The 15,730-nt window shown below is 50.2% G+C and overlaps 1 protein-coding gene across 4 annotated transcripts in view; it reads right to left on the reverse strand.

Moving 5' to 3' along the window:
* Window positions 1–15,730, reverse strand: part of DYRK1A (dual specificity tyrosine phosphorylation regulated kinase 1A) — a 1,390,196-nt gene that overhangs the window by 340,024 nt on the left and 1,034,442 nt on the right. For all 4 annotated transcript variants that reach the window (XM_069636083.1, XM_069636082.1, XM_069636084.1 and 1 more), the window contains one exon: window positions 1,878–2,024. In XM_069636083.1, the coding sequence (XP_069492184.1) occupies window positions 1,878–2,024 (147 nt within the window). The remainder of the gene's footprint in view (window positions 1–1,877; window positions 2,025–15,730) is intronic.

Consider the following 15,730-nt stretch of genomic DNA (forward strand, 5'->3'; position numbering starts at 1 on the left):
AGTGCTTCGATCTCGACGAGTGATGGGACCCGCTTCGAGACCTGGAGCGCGAATGGTGACGAGGAAACAAATGTCTCGACTTCGTCGAGGAAGAAGAAGCTTTAGAAGTCTTACCTTTTTCCAGCTTCCCCCTACGCTCCTTCAGGGCTTTAGCTGCCATGGACATACAGTCCTCACACTCCGAACAATGATGTTCAGCTCCCAATCACCACAGACAGACCCTGTGAGGGTCCGTTAGCGACATCTTTTTTCCACAGTCTCGGCTTTTTTTAAAACCGGACCGAGGAGTCGTCAGTTCAGACGAGGAAGCCATAGAGTATGGATCGAATATCTCGAGGAAAATGGAATAATATCTACGAAACTGAGCAACGATATTCTGAGGCACCGAGTAAGCGCGGAAAAACAGAACTGAGCAACGGACGCTGCACGCGGCCTTTATAGGCAGGATGACGTCGACACGGTGGCTGTCGAGGGACATCGACTCGGCGGATGTCAACGCGCAGCGCCCTCTAGAGAGAAAAAATTTCCAAGGCCAGCAAAGCTGGAAACAGATATCTAAGATAAGGAATACATCGAAGGACACAATCCCTTCGAAAAACGTAAATAAAGAGGTAAAACAGATAAAAGAGCCCGGCTAGCAGTGAGGAGTCCGGTCAGGAAGAGAAAAAAAAGCACTGCTTGATTATTACAGAAGGCTTGAGGGACAGTGTGGCAATACAGCATCTAAAATATGGAGATTGTTGGGCAAATAGGGGTCCAATCCAGTCCCATGGGCTGGAGCAAATTCTCGTGATTAATTTGACCCCAAAAATAAATTAATACAAATTGTGAATCAACTTCCTTTATGAACATAGTTATTTTACTGTTTTACCAAATGTTTCTAGTAATTTGGCCTAACTATTGGATTCTGGTTTTATTGCATGCATCATAACAGGTAAATCCAGACACATCATCATGATTCACAATGTTGCCACAAAGCGTTGCCTGTAAATGGGTGCGATTTGTCTTCCTTTTCGTTATAGGGGAACATTCAGTTTTGAACGAAACATTACTAAGCAAAGGCCAATCCTAAAGTATACAATTTGGACATTTTTAGGGGGTTTTAAGCAATACTGGACATTTCAAAACCCATTTTAGGAGGCGTGTGATTTTAAAACAAGTTAATCTTGCAAAATAAAATCAATAGAATTGAAGAGCTGGATTCTCATGGCTATGATTCGGGATCATGCAGGAGAATGTCATGATAAAGCATTTCTGGCCACTTAGAGGGCAGTGATAAGTAAAACCAAATGCATTTCCCTCCATTTCAATCAGGAAGACAGGGGGCAGTGCATCAGGACCAACAAAAAGATCATTACAATTTCTCACATTGGAGGTTGGCTTTAAGTGCGGCACATAGGCAGTCTTGATAGCGGCTCTGGGTTACAAGCGACAATGTGGTACTTTTTTCTTGGTTTAAGAATCAAAAAGGGTATTTGCAGAGGGATAAGCCATCAAGCCGACATCTGCCAGAGGGTTATAATCTGCTGCTGGGCCCGTCTAGGCACTGAATGTATCAGGCCGACTTGCCCTGGGAGCCCAACCAGTGCTTTTTTGGGGGCGGAGAAGGAACTCGTCGACAAAGGACTAGGGGCATGATTGCATAACTGCTTGCACTAATGAGCAGCATTGGGCTGCATACAGCCTTTGCTGTAATGCTACAATAAACCGGTCTCCAAAACATTGGTTATAGGAAAAAGGTAAGACTTCGGAGTAGCAGGTTTATGATTATGGCATTTATGATACGATATGGCATTTATAACGCACCTGCACACAAGTGTTTTCCACTGGGTGGCCAAATGCTTAACAATGAAAATGATGACAAATGATTTACATACCTCATTGGCGCCACTAAATAGTGGTTCACCTGTGTGCATTTCAACTAATATACATCCAAGGGACCACATGTCAATTGCAAGATCATAAGGCATTCCAAGCAGCACCTCTGGCGATCGATAAAAACGACTTTGTATATATTGGTATATCTAAAATTAGAATACAAAGAGAAAATTCGTATTTTGAAGCACAAACAGGCAGCGTGTTTCTCGGGTTAACATCCATATACTGAAGCATACCATCTTTATCAATTGATGCCCATTAGAGGAAATTGAACATTTCTGTATTTTTATTTTTGAGGTTTTATGCATCACAAACCAGGCCAGACGTGGTAGTTCAAGAAAAATACAACATATGGAAATAATCAATAATATAAAAGATGAACATAATATAAAAGAACACACACAATGAGTCTACAGAGTGGCAGATCAAAAAGAGACCAGTGAGTGTGACTAATGCAGAGGAGAAGCCGAGAGAGTCACACCATAATTTCCATGAATGAACAAACGTACACCTCAATCAAATTTAAAAGGGAGGCAGGTACGATGGTGTGCCAGGGTTATTTGTACAATGAGGAATGAAAACGCTGTAGGCCCTAGCCATGGACTACACACCTGGCACACCTAAAGAGGGTATTTGCATTTGTTTTTTTAATGTAGTTTCAACCTAGCTTTAGAACTAAGGAGCGCTGTGGAGGAGTTCAAAGAATCACGAATAGTTTAAAAATTAAAGTTACTCACTGTAGCGACTAGAGTACTCCTGGTCCTTAGTTTCATTTCCTCTGTCCTTGTGGGTGCCCCCAATATAGAGACTGCACCAGAACCATAGGCTACGAAAAATTGAGCTTCCCCTTTAAATTTAGTCCATGTCCGGGGGCGTGGCCCCAGGCTTAGGATCCCCCCAAAGCCCCACCCTGCGGCGCCGCACCTCAGTCCCTTTTTTAAACACATCTGACATTTTAATACCTGGCAATTCTGAATATTTTAACCCCTGGCATTCAAGCGGTGGAAGGTGGGTGGGACGTATGGAGGAAAGGTGACAAAGGACTAGGAGTACTCTAGTCACTAAAGTGAGTAACTTGAATTACTCATTAGTCCCGTCTCCTCCATCCTTATGGGTGATTCCACTGAACAAAATAGGGTGGAGCAGCGACAACCTGCCTCATATCTAGGACGAGGCAATAAGGTGCTTCAGAACCGCATGAGCGAACTCTGCATCTCGCCTGGAGCTGGTACGCAGGGAATAGTGCTTACAGAACGCCGATGGAGTGGCCCAAGTAGCCGCTCTGGTGAAGACATCCTGGGAAGCAGGTCTCTGAAACGCACCAGCCATGGCCTGATCTCTAACAGCATGGGGGTAAATCCCCTCAGGAACTGGTTTGTCCATGGCTGTATACGCCTCCGGAGTGGCCAGGACCATCCCACTGGAGATAGAAGCCTTGGAAGCCTGGGTGCCTGGTGACATGCCCGACAACGTGATGAAATGCCTCAGACTTCCTGAAGGATTTTGTCAGAGGTAGAACTGGGACTCTCTTGAAGTACAAGGAATGCAAAGCCCTTTTGGCAGCCAAAGGGAATGTAGTGACCACCTTGGGCAAAAAGTTTGAATGAGTGCATAAGATGACCAAGTCATTATGAAACATGGTGAAAGGCTCAGATGATGACAAAGCCTGCAGCTCGCTGCCCCTGCGTGCCTAATTTAGTGCCACCAGCAATACTGTCTTCAGGGTCACCAGCCTAATGTCCAAAGAGGCCATCGGCTAGAAGGGCTTCAGCTGCAAGGCCGCAAGAAACACATTAAGGCCCCAGACTGAATGACGTGGACAACACCTTGAGGTAGGCCTTCCCCACTGGGTTGGCTGCTGAAAAAGTGCTCTGGGGAATTCTTGTACGCCGCAACAGTCGCCAGAAAGGTCTGGCAGGTATCGACCTGAATGCCAGAACGAGCCAGATGTGTGGGAAAAGCCAGCACGTCGATCAGGGAGCAGGTAAGAAGATAAAGCCCCTTGTTGCGCGCCCAGTGGCAAAACCTTGACAATTTACTCTTGTACTGAGCCCTTGCAGACGGCCTCCTGAAGGATGTTCCAGTTGCCCTCCAAACTAAGCATGGTGGACTCTCAACTGGTCAGGAAACAGGCCCCTAGGGCAAGCCTGGCCAGGGTGCTCCACAGCCCCGCCCTGCTGCCTCAGGAAGCCCCTGCTGGGGATCAGTGACAGGCCAGTCCCTGTGAGCACAACTGTAGTGAATCCGAGAACCATGACCTAAACGGCCAGTGCGGGGCAATCAGAATGAGGCTGCAGCCCACCTACGCATGGAACTTGCAGAGGGTCCGCTGGAGGAGGAAACTCATAGCACCTACAACCGCACCGTACCCCAGAGACCCCCTGATGCCGGCCCGCCCAAGAGGCAAACCGGGGGCACTTGGAATTCAGGGGAGACTCAAATAAATCCAGATGAGGAAACCCATCTCTGAACAGGGGCAACATGGAGTTGATGTGAAACTCCAACTAGTAGATGTTAAACCCAATGCGGCCGAGCTGGTCCGCTTACGCATCTGTCCCCCAGGAGATGGAATGAGGAAATACAAATCCCTTCCGTAAGGGCCCATTCCTGGATTACCACCACCTCCATGCACAGGAGGAGGGGGATGTCACCCTGCTTGTTCAGATAAAACATGGTTGTGGTGGTGTTGTTCATGACCAGAACCGCAGTCTCTCTGATGAGGCAGAAAATAAGTTACTCAACGTAGTAACTAACGTACTTCTAGTCCATAGTCCCCTTTCCTCCATACTATATGGGCATCCATCGCTAGGGATGGGAGATGGAACCTTTTTCACCAGAAAATATCTTCCCCTTTAAATTTATAGGCGCGGTCCTGAGAGCATGCACTCCGCCCACAGCACCACTCCTCAGTCCCCATTGACAGGTCGACAATATTATCATTGCCTAATGACACCAGTTTTACTAGGGGGAGGATGGTGGGACGTATGGAGGAAAGGGGACTAGGAGTATGTTAGTCATCACAGTGAGTAACTTATAATTACTCCTACGTCCCGTCCCCATTCCTCCATACTGTATGGGTGATTACAACTGAATTTAGCCCCAGGGTGGAGAGGTGACCCAAAATAAGTTCTTTAATACTGCCCGCCGAATGCCGCGTCAGACCTGCAGCCGGCATCCAAACAGTAGTGCTTGCAGAAGGCTAAAGGAGTGGCCCAAGTGGCCGCCCTGCTGATGACCTCCCACAGAACGTGCCTCTGGAACGCGACTGCCATGGCCTTGGCTCCGATAGCGTGGGCATGCATATTTGCCGGAAGTGGTTTGTGTTGCCCCTCATAGGCCTCCTTAATGGCCGATACCATCCACCTTGCTATGGAGGCCTTAAAAGCCGGATATCTTGGCTTTGACCCGCAGAAGGTGACAGAACCTCAGATTTGTGGAAAATCTGTCCAGGTAGAATTTTAGAGCACGCTTAACATCTAGACAGTGCTTTACCCTCTGAGCATCATCCTTATGGTCCACAAAGAAAGTCGGTAGCACAATCTCCTCATTTAGGTGGAACGAAGAGACTACTTTAGGAAAGAATGCGGCATGCGGTCAGAAGACCTCCTTGTCCCTATGACAGGGAGTCTAAGGCTCTGAAGCCACCAGGGCTTGAATTTCGCTGACCTGGCATGCAGATGTAAGCCCCACCAAGACAGCTGTCTTAATGGTGACTAGCCTGATATACACGGACGCCATTGGCTCAAAGGGTTTATGCGCCAAGGCGCACCACTATGCTGACGTCCCACATGGGGTGTGGCTTCTTGATAGGCGGGTAGAGCCTGGTGAGGCCGGCCAACTGTCTTAACCACCGGGTTGGAGGATGAGAAAACATCCTCCTCCAAGTTCCAGTAGGCTCCGATGGCCGCCAGATCGGTGCATCATGTGTATTTGCTCCCCCCGAGTGTGCGAGGTGTGCAGAGGAGGATAGTTCATTGTCCAATGTTCAAGTTAGATGATCAACCTCCTTAAACACTGCCCAGTGGCAAAACGTAGTCTACTTGCTTTTGTACTGGCTCCTAATAGCATTGCTCCTAGCACCCTGTACGATGTCTAGGTTACCCTGCGAAAGATGCAGATGCTTTAATGTGACCTGTTCAGGAACCACACTGAGGGCTAACCTCTGCGGCGCGGGGTGGATGACCGTTCCCCCTGCTGCGACAGTAAATGAGCTGGTCCCAATGGAAGGTGCAGTGCAGGCTGGTCCGACAGGCTGAGCATCCCAGGGAACCATGGACTCGACGGCCACCAAGGAGCTACCAGAATGATACTGAAGTGCCAGGACTCCCCTGTCTTGCAGATCACCCTGTGTACCAGGGGAGTGGGAGGGAAGGCATATGTGTTCATGCTGTTCCACTGCATCTGTAACGCATCACCTAGAGAGCCTAGGCCCTGTCCCCGCCAGGATGCAAACTGAGGGCACTTCTTGTTGTGGTAGGTGGCAAAGAGATCCATCTGTGGATGACCCCATCTGTCGAAGATCCCCTGAAGTACCATATCGTTCAATTGCCATTCGTAATTGTCTGCACACAACCTGCTGAGCCTGTCCACCTCCAAGTTTGACTCCCGGGGAGGTGGATCGCCGTCAAGTGTATTTCGTTCACCAGAGCCCATTCCCACATGCTGACCGCCAGGGTGCACAGAGGACACCTGGTGCCACCCTGCTTGTTGATGTATTACATGCTGGTGGAGTTGTCAGTTTCAATGAGGATCATCTTGCCACCGATGAGCGGCAGGAAGGCTTTGAGAGCCAGCCAGATGGCCTTCAGCTACAGCCAGTTGATATGGGCCTCTCGTTCCTGAAGAGACCAAAGTCCATGGACGCTGCGTTTGTCCAGGGTAGATCCCCAGCCCTCCAAGGAAGAGTCAGTGGTGATGGTAACTTGCAGTGCTGATTGTTGAAAAGGTCTGCCAATCTTCATGTTGCAGTCCGTGCTCCACCAATCAAGGTCCTGGTGGAAAAAGGGAGGAATGCTGACGGGTTCCGCCTGGAAACCCCACCCCGGACTCCACGAGGCTGCGAAGTGCAGCAGTAATCTTCTAATTTTGAACCTTGTGTAAGGCACTGCCAGAAGACATACCGCCATGCTACTTCAAGAGGTGCTGGTACAACCATGCTGAGGTCAACCCTGCTGAGAAAAGGACTTGTGGCCCTCTTGATGGCTGTGATCTTGTCCTCCGAGTGGAAAAACAATCAGAGCTCATATACTCTATGAGGCCCAGGAACGCTAGACTCTGCGTCGGCCCAGCTGTGACTTCTTGCGATTGATGGAGAATCCCAATTCGTGTAGCGTATTCATGAGCCCTAATTGACCTCAAGACACAAATCGACGAGTTGAAGGATAAAAGGTAGTACAGCTATGCTCCTCCTCCTTGACTTATCAGCGGCCTTTGACCTGGTGGGTCATGCAGTATTATGCAACCACCTAGCGTCTGCCGCCCACTTCTCAAGCGAAGCTATAGCATGGGTACAATCCTTCCTAGCTAACCGTACGATGAGTGTTCTCCCCTGTAGCCGCAGCAGACCCAATCCATATCACTTGTGGTGTCCCACAAGGCTCATGTGTCTCCCAGACAATGTACAATATCTTTACTAAGCCACTTTGACAAACTTGACAGATTAGGGGTAACCTATACTAATTACGCGGACGATACGCAGATTCTCATACCTCTATCAGGCAACTTTGTCGAAGACACAGCTTTAGTAAACAAAATGTACCTCCTCATTCAGGCTTGGATGGCCTCCCACGGCCTCTGCCTAAATGACGACAAAACAGAGATACTGATATTGGGTTCCGACTCCAACCTAAAAAAACGTAGTCCCAATTATCGTAATTTCAACATAGATGGCAACACAATCAAGGTGGCAACTGAGGTGAAAACACTGGGTTTTTACCTTGATTCCACCCTATCATTCAAAAAACAGGTTAATACCCTGGCATCCTCTAGAGCGTACACCTTTAAATTAATCAGGACCTGTAGTCCTTACCTCTCCAAAACCAACTGCATCACGCTAGCTAATGCTTTAGTAATGTCAAAGCTGGACTATTATACGCCCTCTATGCAGGGGCTAATAAAACTATTAAATAAAATGCAAATTCTTCCAAATAATGCTCTTCGAGCAGCCCTGGACATACCCTGCTGAGCACATATTACCAATATTAGGAAAGACTACCATTGGTTAAAAAAAATCAGCGACAGAGTCCTTCTCAAAACACTATCTCTCACCCACAAAGGGCTCAACAACATAGCACCCCCCTACATCTCGGCCAGACTGACCAGAAAATCGTCCAGCCACCACACTAGGGCTTCCAACCATTTCCTGCTAGAAACCCCCAGATTCAGACGATCCAAACCGGGCGGAGCCAGCTTCCCTGTTAGAGCGGCCCAGGCCTGGAATGCACTGCCCATCGCACTGAGAGCCAACCTACCTTACTCTAGTTTTAGATGCAAGGTAAAAAACTGGCTCTGGTCCAACGATAACTAATTTGAAGCGCTGCACTTGCATTTAATCACTGTACCTAATGGCCTTGACACTCCTGGAACCTGGTTCTATGACCATTTTGCTTTTACCCTTCTACCTTTTTGCACATATGTAATCTCAACACTGTAAAATGTTAGATCTTACCTCAACTGTTTGTATTGACACGTACAGCACTGTATTGACATGTTTCTTATCCTCTGTATGCAACCTAAGCTTAAGTAACCTTGTACCTGCTCTGCCCGGCTACCCCTGGGATTTATGTGCGCAATATCAAATAATAAACAAACATGAGGGCGGAGGTGGTGTGATGGACTGCCTCCGGGGATCTAGCCCCGATGAGCCAGTTGTCTACCTATGGATAGACATGGTGGCCCTGAGAACTGCTGCCACTGCATTCATAAGTCTAGTAAAGACCCAGGGGGCTGAATCGAGGCCAAATGTTAAAACCTTGTATTGGAAATGAAAGCCCATGATCCTGAACATCAGGAAGGACCGATGAGGCTGCCAAATTGGGATGTGTAGGTAAGTGTCCTTCAGATCCAGGGAGCACATCCAATCTCCAATACACAGTGTCTCCGCAATAAGCGCTGGGGTAACCATCTTGAACTTTCGAAGCAGAAGGGAAAGGTTCAGGGTGGAGAGGTCCAACACAACTCTCAGGCCATCCTGGTTCTTGTGTATGGTAACAATTCTGGAGTAGAAGCCCATGCCCCGCTGGGTGGCTGGGACTTCTTCCACTGCTTGATTCTGCCAATAGAGTTGATATCCCAATCTGTGAGAGGAGTGAGGTTTCGGGAGGCGGTATCACGTGCAAACTACCGACAGGTTCCAGGGGTACACGAACCTCACGTGCCAATACTGTGCGTTAATGGGCAAGCCATCTCCCTCCCGTGGACCCGGAGGGGAATGTCATGGCTTTTTCCCCTCGGAGGGGGACTGAAAGAAGCCCTTGTTCCCCGTCTTGTGCTGTTTGCGGCGGTGTTGACTTGGAGATCGGTCCGGCTGCCTGGCCTGTCGTTCCTGGTATCCCCGAAACTAGCCAAAGGCCCGGCACTTGTCGGATCGCTGGTGCGTCTCGCTTTATGTCTTGAGCTTGGACTTCGTGAGGATAGATTAAGATTTCGCAGTCTGGGAACAACTGTTATCATCAAGTTCCTCTTCGGTGGTGGAATGAAAGAGGTCGCAACCCTCGAATGGAAGGTCCAATAAGCACTCCTGGATGTCTGGGTTGAATTAGGTAGCACGTAGCCAGCCAGTCCTTTCCATGACCGTGGCGATGCAGATGGCACGGCCTGAGGTGTCTACATGCGCCACTGTGCACTCCATGAGGTCTTCAGCCACCTTCTTTGCTTCTGCCAGCCCGCCTTGAAGCTCGCCTGACCGTGCGGCAGAGGTTCTGGAAAGAAGTCCACTATTTCCCGCCAAAGCCTTTGGTTAATGGCTGCGAGCATGGCGTTCGCATCAGCTGGACGAAGGTGCAGCGAGGCGTTGGAATAGACCTTTCCATAAGCCTCCAAGATCTTCTCCTTGCCTATCAGAGCAGAGGACAAGGTGGCCGATTGCATTAAATAAGCAGGAGCCAAGAGTATGGGGGTGAAAGGACAGGAAGGTGAAGTTTATACATTCAGATTATACTCCGGAAAATTCTAAAGGAGCAATGATCAGAAATGGTAAGGCCAAGCTACAGCTCCAAAACTAAAGTTTTAAAAGGAAAAACTAACCCCTTCACAAACCCACAAGAAAGATAGAACTGCAACATAAACTTGAACAAAAGTCCTTCTGAACACTTAGATTTAGGCTACTCTTGGACGTTGAGGGGCCGCCCGCCGGCTCCCCTGACCGTATCCCAGTTCCAGCAGGGGAGACAAGGAGACAGAGAGATCGGGGCAGGAGCCTTGCGGCACCAACGGCGTCGGAACGCAGTGGAGGGCCCGCTGGGCTGAGGGGGAGTGGATTGGGTCCACACATCGGAGTGGCTGGTGCCGCGCCCAAGCGGTCTTGCCCGTCGGTGAGGGCAAAGGACATTAACATAAAATAACACTGAAGACCCGAATCGGGAAGCCGGATTAGCGCTCCCAGAACTCGCAAGATGGCGGCGACCGCCGAGGACCGAAGCTAATGTGAGGCTGCGTTCCTGAGAAGCCTTGCGGACTGCCGCGGCGGCAGACTGCCCCTGGCTCCTGCGACCAGAAGGCATAATTGGGGGATCGAGGCTGGTGCCCTGCGGCTCCAGCGACGACAACACGCACTGGAGGACCAGGCATGCTGAAGCGGGGCGGACAGGCCTGACCGCCGAGACGTGAGGATACGGCGACGAGGTTCCGGGCTTGAGGAGCTGACGCTGCCCACACACAGGTGAGCCTGATTGGAACCACACTTGAGCGGGCTTTCCGGAGCTGGGGTGGTGGTGGGCTGCTGCATAACGCAGCGTAGGGCCTGGGGCGCCCCTTCCATTACCCCCCTACCGGGGGCCCCTGACCCCAATCTGCACGGCTGCCAGGCAAGCAGGGTGCCTACAACTCGACCCCTAGAACACTGGCAGAGCCCCAACTTTACGGAGAGGCCCACGAACATTACGGCTCCTCCGAGGGGGTGAGCGCAGACCATTGGATTGGCCACGGTGGCGCCGTTGAGGCTGCGGAGAGGAAACCGTGGTGACCTGTGAGTCTCCGAACTACTAAGGAGAAGGTGGCTAGGTTCGCTGGCTCACCTGGAGCCCGGGGCTCTCCTAGCCATACTTTGATACCCACTGGCAGGCAGGGGTTCCCCTGGAGCTAAGCACGCGGCATAACAAGCACAGAGGAAAGACTACCTATTAGACGGTTGACCCAGGGGCCCCCTGCTGCTGGAGCTGGCACCCGGAACAACAAAAAGTACTTGCGGCTGAAACACCACGGAAAGCTGAACCCCCCTGAAATAGCCAGAAGCTGGCCTGTACGGTACCCCCTCTGCGTGCATCTGTGGGCGGGGAAGTTGAACCTGCAAGGTCCGCATCATAACTGTAGCTATTGGACATTGGCCAGATAGGGGGCCCTGCCTGTGAAACCTCAGTGGGTAACTCCAGTTCTGAAACACTGATCAAGGGCCATAAGCGAGACCCTCTTGCCTTGTAAAGCAGGACCTGGTCCAGAAGCAGAAGGACCCAAGGAGGGTGATGTCTCCCACCGAAACCAAGCCGAAGTTGGTCACAATGGATTCCTTTACGACGGTCAGGCCCCAAAGGCTACCACAACAGGCCCAGGAAACCTTATAAGAGCCACCTCAGCGGGGTGAAGACCTTAAGCATGCGCAAGTCCTGCAGGCGATAGCGGCCCTCCGCACGTCAGTGGAGGGGAAGATAGAGGAGATGAGATCGGACATGCAGCTCATGCGTCAGGATTCCCGCAACCTCACGGAGAGGGTGACGGAAGCAGAAAACACCCTACAAGAGAATGTGGAAGGCACCCAGGACCTGAAGTCGAGAGTCCAGTATCTGGAAAAAAAGGTGGCAAGGCTGGAGGCGCGCTCAGAGGACGCCGAAATAACATCCGCTTGCTGGGGGTCCCCGAGGACCTGGAGGGCTCTGACCCGACTGAATTTGTTGAAACACTCCTGCTGCAGGAAATTGGCCCAGGGAACCTCTCACAGGGGTTCTCTGTGGAAAGAGCCCACCGATCCCTCCAGAAACGTCCACCTCCAGGCTCGCACCCACGCCCAAATATAGCCAAAATTCGGAATTTTCGCGACCGGGAAATACTGTGATACTCCAGAGAAGGAGGCGAGATCAAACGGAAGGACTCGACAATAGTCATATACCCAGATTACACCCCCACTGAGCAACGAGCAAGGAACTCCTTCATTCCAATAAAAGAGCAACTAAGAAAGCTCAACCTAAAATACATGCTGCTTTAGCCATCACGCCTCAAGATTCTCTATAAAGGAAGAGCTTTATTCCTGGAGACCCCAGCCGCAGCAAATTTGTGGCTAGAACAAAACAACCTGGCCGACGACAAGGAAGACCCCCCCGAAGTCGGAAATGGGATGACCATCTCCACACTGAATTAAGAGGTATACCGAGATCCCCCACCCGCAAGCTCAGTCAAGCAGACTTTCACACTATACCAGAATCCTACTGAGACGAACGCTTGATCGGGCAAGAACTCCAAGCACCGCACGAGCACCTGCAGAATGACCCACCCCTCCGGAAACTGTGTTGGTTATCTACCTACACGCCGCCCGATCCGGATGACCAGGACTGGTCTGGAAGGCTCGGGACCCCTGAGCGTTGCAAGTTCGAAGCAACTGCTGGGGGCAGTTCAAGGTTTTACTGTTTTGTTTAGTTTGCTTTGTTCATCTTCCCCATTCAAGGTAATGGGAGTTACCCAAGTTACAAAATCTCCCACGTGCGAAACGGATGCTGCTGGGGAGGGTGGACGGGAGGGGGGTTGGTTGGGACCGGGAGAATTGCATTGGCATTGATGGGTGCCGGACTGTTTCGGTGACAATCTGAGTGACCCGGCATGGCATCCAACGCAAAAATAAAGATAATGACATGGAATGTGAGGGGATTGGGAACCTACTTACGCCGAAATAGGATAAAGTCATACTTGAACAGGAAAAAAGTGCAAATAGCACTATTGCAGGAGACCCACTGCACGGCGGACTCCCTGGCCAGGCTGGGGGAACACTGGGGAGGACAGGGAGTGGGCACCGCCTACTCCAAATTTGCAAGGGGTGTGTACACCTGGATCCACCCCCAACTCCCATTCCATCTAATCAGGTCGGATATTGACCCCGAGGGGAGGTTTGTCATACTCTGGGGCCGACTGGAACACGAAGAAGTATGCATAATAAACTCTTACCTCCCCAATACCAACATCCCAGCTCATTTGAACGCCATGTATGCTAAAATCGCACCCTACAGGCATGGAGTTTTTCTCGGGGGGGGGGGGGGGGGGGGGGGGGGGGGGAGACTTTAATTGTGTCCATGATGTGAACCTAGACAGATCCCTGCCCCACCCGAAAGGCCCCTCACCGGCAACCACAGCTCTGTCCCTATTAACAAATAGATTGAATCTAGCCGACACTTGGAGGGAATGTCATCCGGATTCCCGGGGGTACTCATATTTCTCCTCCCCGCATGATCTCCACATGAGGATATATTACATTTTCATAGGCAAAGAACACCTGTCACAAATCGAGGAGGCACAGCATTTAGGCAGGACCATCTCTGACCACTCCCCGCTTTTAATAGAATGGAACCAAACTGGCCCCAGACCCCCCCATCCCTATGTGGAGGATGCCGATAGACGCGCTCAGTGACCCGGCGTTCAGGGAACTACAGGTATTCATAGATAACTTCGTAGAAAGAAATAGGGTGAGCGTTGACCACCTGAGTACGATGTGGGACGCTCTTAAGGTAGTGGCGAGGGGAGAAATTATCGCAAAAGCAGGGGGCATTAGGAAACAATTGAAGGGAGAGTTGGATCAGTGGGAACGCCAGGTTTAGCAGCTTGAAGCCACCCCGGTGAGCACTCACCAGAGGGAAGACAACCTTAAGGAACTCAGAACTAAATGTACCCTCGCATGGGAAAGACTAGCTAAATTTGATTATGCCACCAAAACAAATAGAATACACAGAGAAGCTGATAGACCTAGTAGAATGCTGGCCTGGCTATACAGGAAAGAGCACCCTCAACACACTATTACCAAGTTACAGACTGAAGAAGGCATGGTAGTACAGACCCAGCAAGATATAAATGACACTTTTAAGGGATTCTACAAACTTCTCTATTCTCATAGTGTCCAAGTTCCCCGAGAACAAATTATAGACACCTTGGAGGAAATAGGACTCCCCAAAATCTCCTTGGAACAAGCTGCAGCTCTTGACGCAGTTATCACAGCAGAGGATATAACTGAGGCAATCAAGTCTCTAGCCACTGGTAAGACCCCTGGGAGCGACGGCCTACCCACCGAGTTCTACAAGGCGTATGAGGCCTCCCTAACGCCCTTGCTGCTTGAGGTCTTCCAAGAAGCACATGAGAGGGATATTTCCTGATGGTATGAGGGAGACCCTGTTGATTCCAATCATCAAGCCCAATAAGCCCGCTGACAAATGTGACTCCTACCGCCCGATAGCTATGCTTAATTATGATGTGAAGATTTTGCCCACGGTATTAACAAATAGACTGGCCAAAATTATAGGGGAGGTAGGGCATGGAGACCAATGTGGTTTCATACCGGGTCGGAACACGACCATGAACCTCCGTAGAGTACAACAGATTATTGCTCAGACAGAGGCTAGCATGGAGCTGTATGCACTGCTGTCCCTTGATGCCATTAAGGCGTTCGATTCAATATTTTGGGAGTGGCTGGTGGAGGTTCTGGCTGGCTTCGGCCCGGGGTTCATTAGTTGGATCCAGTTACTTTATAACAAACCTAAAGCCAGAGTAAAAACAGGAAAAGACGTGTCGGCGGCCTGGGATATATGTAGGGGCACCAGGCAGGGATGCCCGCTCCTCCCCCACGCTTTACGTGCTAGGGCTGGAACCCATTGCTATCTACTTCCGTAAACAATTTTTTGACGCTGGGATACGGCTAGGGGGAGTTGATCATATCTCCCTTTATGCTGACGACGTACTGCTATACGTCAGGGACCCACTACACAACGTGTCCACGATGTTAGACGTCTTAGACAACTTTGCAAAGTTTTCTGGTATCCAGTTCAGTAGGGCGAAATCCTGCCTATTCCCCCTGGCAGGCCTCAAGGGGAAAGACATAACAGATCTCCCGGTGGTGGGAATACAATGGGAACTTGCGTCATTCAAGTACTTAGGGATACACATAATGCACACCCCTATTCTAATGCATGAGCACAACACGAAGATTGCGATTCCTGTCCTGAGAAAATCCATGCAATTCTGGGCGAAACTCCCACTATCCATGATGGGCAGAGTGGCAATAATTAAAATGTTTGTCCTTCCCAGATTTTTATATGGGTTTCAGAATATTCATTTTTACATCAATGTGCCTTTCTTCCGCCTGTTGGAGAGGATAATCTGGGACTTTTTGTGGGGGTCAGGAAGACGCAAAATTGCACTCTCCACTCTGATGCTGCCATACACCCAGGGGGGAATCCAACTCCAAAACTTCGAAAAGTATTATCTGGCGGCACAGCTTAGTTTCGTCACCAAATGGCTAGCAGACGAAGTCACATCTGAGACCCCCCCTGCTACAGACCCTAGTATCCCCGTTGCACATGAGAGAACTTATCTGGGCCCCTTCCCACCTAATGCGAAATGCCCCTTTCATGGCCGCCCTGCGACAAAAAATCTGGCACAGGACAGAAAC

The sequence above is a fragment of the Ambystoma mexicanum genome, chromosome 7p (assembly GCF_040938575.1).
Source record: "Ambystoma mexicanum isolate Mex_15411 chromosome 7p, UKY_AmexF1_1, whole genome shotgun sequence".
NCBI classification, from domain to species: domain Eukaryota; kingdom Metazoa; phylum Chordata; class Amphibia; order Caudata; family Ambystomatidae; genus Ambystoma; species Ambystoma mexicanum.